This window comes from Poecilia formosa, unplaced genomic scaffold, assembly GCF_000485575.1.
Source record: "Poecilia formosa unplaced genomic scaffold, Poecilia_formosa-5.1.2 Scaffold133, whole genome shotgun sequence".
NCBI lineage: Eukaryota > Metazoa > Chordata > Actinopteri > Cyprinodontiformes > Poeciliidae > Poecilia > Poecilia formosa.
The window spans coordinates 1,611,576-1,616,608 of record NW_006800072.1 but is presented as its reverse complement, the minus strand read 5'-3'; the positions used below and the strand labels follow the sequence as shown (position 1 = coordinate 1,616,608).

At 35.0% G+C, this 5,033-nt stretch overlaps 1 protein-coding gene across 4 annotated transcripts in view; it reads left to right on the top strand.

The window, feature by feature from the left end:
• Nucleotides 1–4,300: 4,300 nt before the first annotated feature.
• LOC103144899 (uncharacterized) overlaps nt 4,301–5,033 on the top strand; it is a 4,004-nt gene continuing 3,271 nt past the window's right edge. Inside the window, exon 1 of one of the 4 annotated variants that reach the window (XM_016676364.1) lies at nt 4,301–4,536. In XM_016676364.1, the coding sequence (XP_016531850.1) occupies nt 4,390–4,536 (147 nt within the window). In that variant the 5' untranslated portion in view covers nt 4,301–4,389. Of the gene's footprint in view, nt 4,567–5,033 lie in introns of all 4 variants that reach the window. The other 3 variants (XM_016676363.1, XM_016676365.1, XM_007562068.2) reach the window with 3 other exon arrangements.

Below are 5,033 nucleotides of genomic sequence, written 5' to 3'. Positions count from 1 at the left end.
ACTGTGACGTTTGGCAGGGAGGTTGAGACGTGGCTGAGTTGGGGCATTGAGGACCTGCGTCTCACCCTTTGCCTCTTTGGACTGGAAGCTACTGCGCCTGTGTTTCACTGAAGACCTACGTCTTTGTGGGCCACATGGTGCACTGCAGCAAAGGAAGAGTTTAATTAGCTCCATGCTTTGAAAAACATTATGAGTCGTCCAACGACTCTTGAAAATGTTCCTGAGTCTGGTTTCAAAATATTGGATTTGGACTCAGAGGCAAAATATTTTAGACCTAGCTAACTCTTCACTTCTGTGTCAACAAAGGCAAGTTGCCAACATGCTTCATCATTAATCCATCTCAACTCATTGGAGTTAAAGGATTTACTCAGGTTTGCCATAAAAGGTTCTGGAATGATGGTGACCATCTGAGTCATTCTTTGTTGATGATTATCTCAAGCTGGCATCAGCTGCAAACACCACTAGATGGCAGTGTGGCTTTAGATGAGTTACCTGAAATAATTATGAAGATAAGCATCAACACGTCTGTCTAGTCGACAGTTCACATATTACATTTCTTCCCCCTTCTTCTTTGCAGGAGGGGGAAGAACTATGATATTCTACATCTCAGCAGAAAGAAACATTTTAAGTATGCTGTGTTTGGGGCTAGATGATTACTGATACGGAAACAGATCTAAATACAGAACTCTGATTTCCATACTGAAAAAAAATATGTTGTAGGGTGAGGGGAAGGGCTTAATCTTGTGGTATAGTAGGAGGCAAAGTGCTATGCAGGTTCTTCAAGTGTTTCTCAGTAGATGAAGCACTGTATTCAATTTTCAGTATGCAACAGAAGAATTTCACACCAAATTAAACATTTGTATGTTTCTTGCATATATTTTAAGTTGATTAACAAATGAAATGGAGAAAGAAATGCAGTATTTTTTTAACAGTCCAACATTCAAACTAGCCATGCTAGTCAGACTTTCAGTCACTGTGGTTAACACCCAAACCATCCACCCTGCAGGCAGGCCGAGTCACACGGACATCTGAGTACACAACTTCATCGACTGAAAGAAGTAAAAATAGAAACATGTCAGCTTCTGTAATGAGAGTGTCGTCTATAAACACACTCACATAAAAGCACACATACATGCATACATGCAGTAATTTGATCTCGTACCTTCTCTAAGAGCTGCAGTGCATCTCTTCTTATTAAAACATTTGAAACTGAGAAACAAGACCACAAGAAGCAGCAGAACAGAGAACACACGATGTTACTGCAACAGTCACATAATATGTGTTTAAAAAAAGTTATAATTCCTCTTTAAAATGGTCTTTTACAGGCTTAGGCAAAACCGTATTCCAGAGAAATGTATTTATTCAGCAAACAGCACTTAAAGACAAGGATTAATAGAAGTTTGTAAGAACTAACTACCTGTACAGCTTGTTAGGAGTTTTCCTTCTGACTGACCATGCAGACTGATATTAACATTTGAAACACTCATTTTTTTCCATTCTCAACTTTGGTCCGTATTAATAAGTTGCTGTCCAAAGCAAAGTGAACTCCACGTCGTCGCCCTTCGCTGAGCAGCTCACTGACATTTTCTCTGGTGACAGACGTGTTTGACACACAGCAAGGTGTGAAACGGGAGCTGACAGGCAAACACAAAGTCACATTTAGTTAATAAAGTTGACAATAAATGTTCATTTCAATACAACATCTGAACACACCAACACTTTGTATGCAAAATTTTTAAATGTTCTTACCAAGAATGTGAGGATTGAGTATATTTGTCCTCGTGTTTGCCAGAGGTGAATGAATCTACTTTCATTTTTGTTTTGACAGTCTTCAATGTCCCATTTTTGAAGTATTTTGAAGTTTTTTCATCATTGATCAAATTAAAAATCCGACCTCATTTCTTTTAAGAGTTGTTCTCTCTTCAGGGCCGATAGAAAGTGTCTGATGTTTTATTTGTCCAAGTGCTCCGAAACAGGACAGATCACCAGTTTGGTTTGTTAAATTACATCCAATTGGTCCTGACAAGGCAACAATAGGAACCAAAAACCAATAAAAACCACAGAAAATAATTTGAAATCATCTTCGATTTATTAATTCATTGATTCATTGAATACATATAATATAATAAGTTCAGCTTCATGATATGTAATTGTATTTATTGAAACTTGAATATCTGCTTAAAATATTAAATGCACCTTTTGCCAAAGTTGATGTTCCCAGGACTGTGATTATTATGCAGATCAACATAATCACTCCAGCCATAAACAGTTGGATTCCATCAAATACATATTTAGAGATGTGGGGGAAAAAAATCACATTTGCCATTAATCTTTAGTTCTTCAAACATTCAGAGCGATTCGGTGGCATAGCAATGAAGGCAAAAAGAGACAAACAAACCCATAGAGATTTTTTTAATTATTATTTTTATTTTAGTTGAACTGTATTCTCACTTCTGCCTACAAGACAGAAAAGGAGAAGTGACCTACGTCCCTGCTGTAGGCGGAAGAGTCACCAGTTGGTATAGAGGCGTGTTTCCACTGCAGGTGAGTGCACATCAATATTTTAACATTGTTTATAGGAGTTTATAAAGTTTTGCAAAATGGCTGCAGATGCTTTCAGTCAATCCCCAACATGAAAAAATTATATTAAGATATTAAACCAAATACTAGAAGTAGATAAAGACTTCAAGCCTGATGTAATTCCACATAAAATGACAGATACTATGATGGGGAACATCCAAAACTATGTTGATGTAGTTAAATGCATTTATTTACAGATAACTGAGCTTAGTTAAGTACATTTAAATTTAGTTTAATATGGAGTCAGTCAAATTTTATGGAAGTATGCTTTCAGTTTAATGTAAAGGCTTTTCGCCATTTAAGCTAAAGCCTTCAAGCATTTTTTGTGTTTTTATTCTGTGCAGTTCTGCCAACAATGGCAGCATTGTTGGCAGAACTGCAATACATTTTTAAACACGTGGAAGATACTTGATCTTCTTTATTCGCCTTTTAAGAAATTTGCTTGAAGGAGATTAATTTTACTTACATTTGTTTTTGTTGATTTAACTTATAAGATTAATCTTTAAAACTAGATATTATAATGCATTTACAGCTGAACTGTCCATCACTTTATTCCCTTGTCTCCCAAAATCAAATTTCTTTGGTCTCATTTAACGCTCTTTCTTCTTTATGTATGCATTTTGAAAGACAATGAAATGTCTACTGAATCTACTATGGTAAAATAACTCCAAACCCGAATCTAAAATTTAATTGAAACATATAATAATAACATATTTTCAATGAGTGTGAGATAATACATTCTTAATTGTCAGATGAAATTGAGATCAAATACTTCATAAAGTGAGGTGAAAATGCTGATATTTAGGTTTATATTTTGCTACACGGGATGAATCAGAAATTCTACACAGTATGTAGCTTCAGCAGGTTTAAACAACTCATAGGGCATGTGGTCCAATATGACCAGATGTCCATGTGACTCAGTAACTCTTTCTGCAAACTGGATGGTTTGGGTTTTAACCACAATGACTGAAAGTCAAGGTTGGTTTGAATAGTGGCCTGTAAAAAAAATACTGCATTTCTTTCCCCCATTTCATTTGTTTGTCTACTTAAAATATATGAAAGACACGTGTTTGATTTGGTGTGAGATTCTTCTGCTGCACACTGAACACTGAAAACAATGGTGAGAAACACCTGAAAAAACTGCACTTTGCCTCCAATTATACCACAAGATTAAACCCCTACTCTACTCTACAACGTATTTTGTTCAGTATGGAGATCAGAGTTCAGTATTTACACCTGTTTCCTTATACTGGTAATCACACGTTGAACTGCCTTGCTGCTGAAATGTGCTTTACAAATAAAATGTGATTGATTGATTCACCCCAAACACATCATATCTGAAGTGTTTTTATCATCTTTCTGCTGAGATGCAGAAATATCACGTTTCTTCTCCATTCTTCAATTTTTGTTTTTTTGTTGTCATGATGGAAATTTTCAGTAGGCAACAAGCAATAGATCTCAATATTTCTTGCAGCCCATAGTAAGTATTTTAATCTTTTCTCTGTATTATTTCATGAACATAAACTTGTCTAATCTCAGCATGTTCATGTTCTTTTAATGTACTTCAAATATGGTGAGAGACTAACTTCAGTTTTACCTGGTCAGGTAATTCTTTCTGAAAAGCTCTTGTGAGGATTTAATTTCTTGTGTTTATTTTGGTGTTAATTGAGTCTGTGTTGTCATGGCGACCCCTTGATTGTTCCCAGCTGTGTCTTGTTCCCTCACACAATAACAAAAAGCTAACAAAATGCACAATATTTTGATGTAAATATTAAACTCTAAGTACTGACTTTTGTCCGGCTCTGTCTGATGAGAAAAGATGTAGCCACTCAGTCGTCATTAACTGAGCAGCTTCTTCACTTCCCTGCAGACCACAGATTAAGGTTTCTGCTAAACCTCCCTGCAGTGAGTGGAAAACTAACCAGCCTCTTCACAGACGACGATCTTCTATCGCATGTAAGTCTGAATAATATCATTTCTACTGAGGTGATTTTCACTTTTTATTAAAAGTCTGCTGACAGTGTAACCTTTATAGCTCAACCACATATCTTGTTGAGGGCATTACTTTTATTTTCCAAAAGTAATGTCCTCATTACTTTCTACATTTAAATGTAGTTTAAACTACTATTTTTAAGTAGTTTAAACATTTTTTAAACTACTTACTAACATTACTACTACAGCTATGCAGATCCAACCCAGCTGAATGAAATTATTCTGTCATTAAAACAAACAACATTTAATATTTTTCATTGTTTCATTTATTTATTTGGATTTTGTTTTGGAGGCTCTGTTTTACACAGCTGATTTAATTGTTATACATTTAGTTTCTTTCTTAATTTGTCCAGCCAATATATTTTTGTCAAAAAATCTTTAAAAAATTTGTATGATTTTGTCTTATTTATAATAATTTTTAGTTTCAATCATATCTACTATACTAATATTTAATCCATATG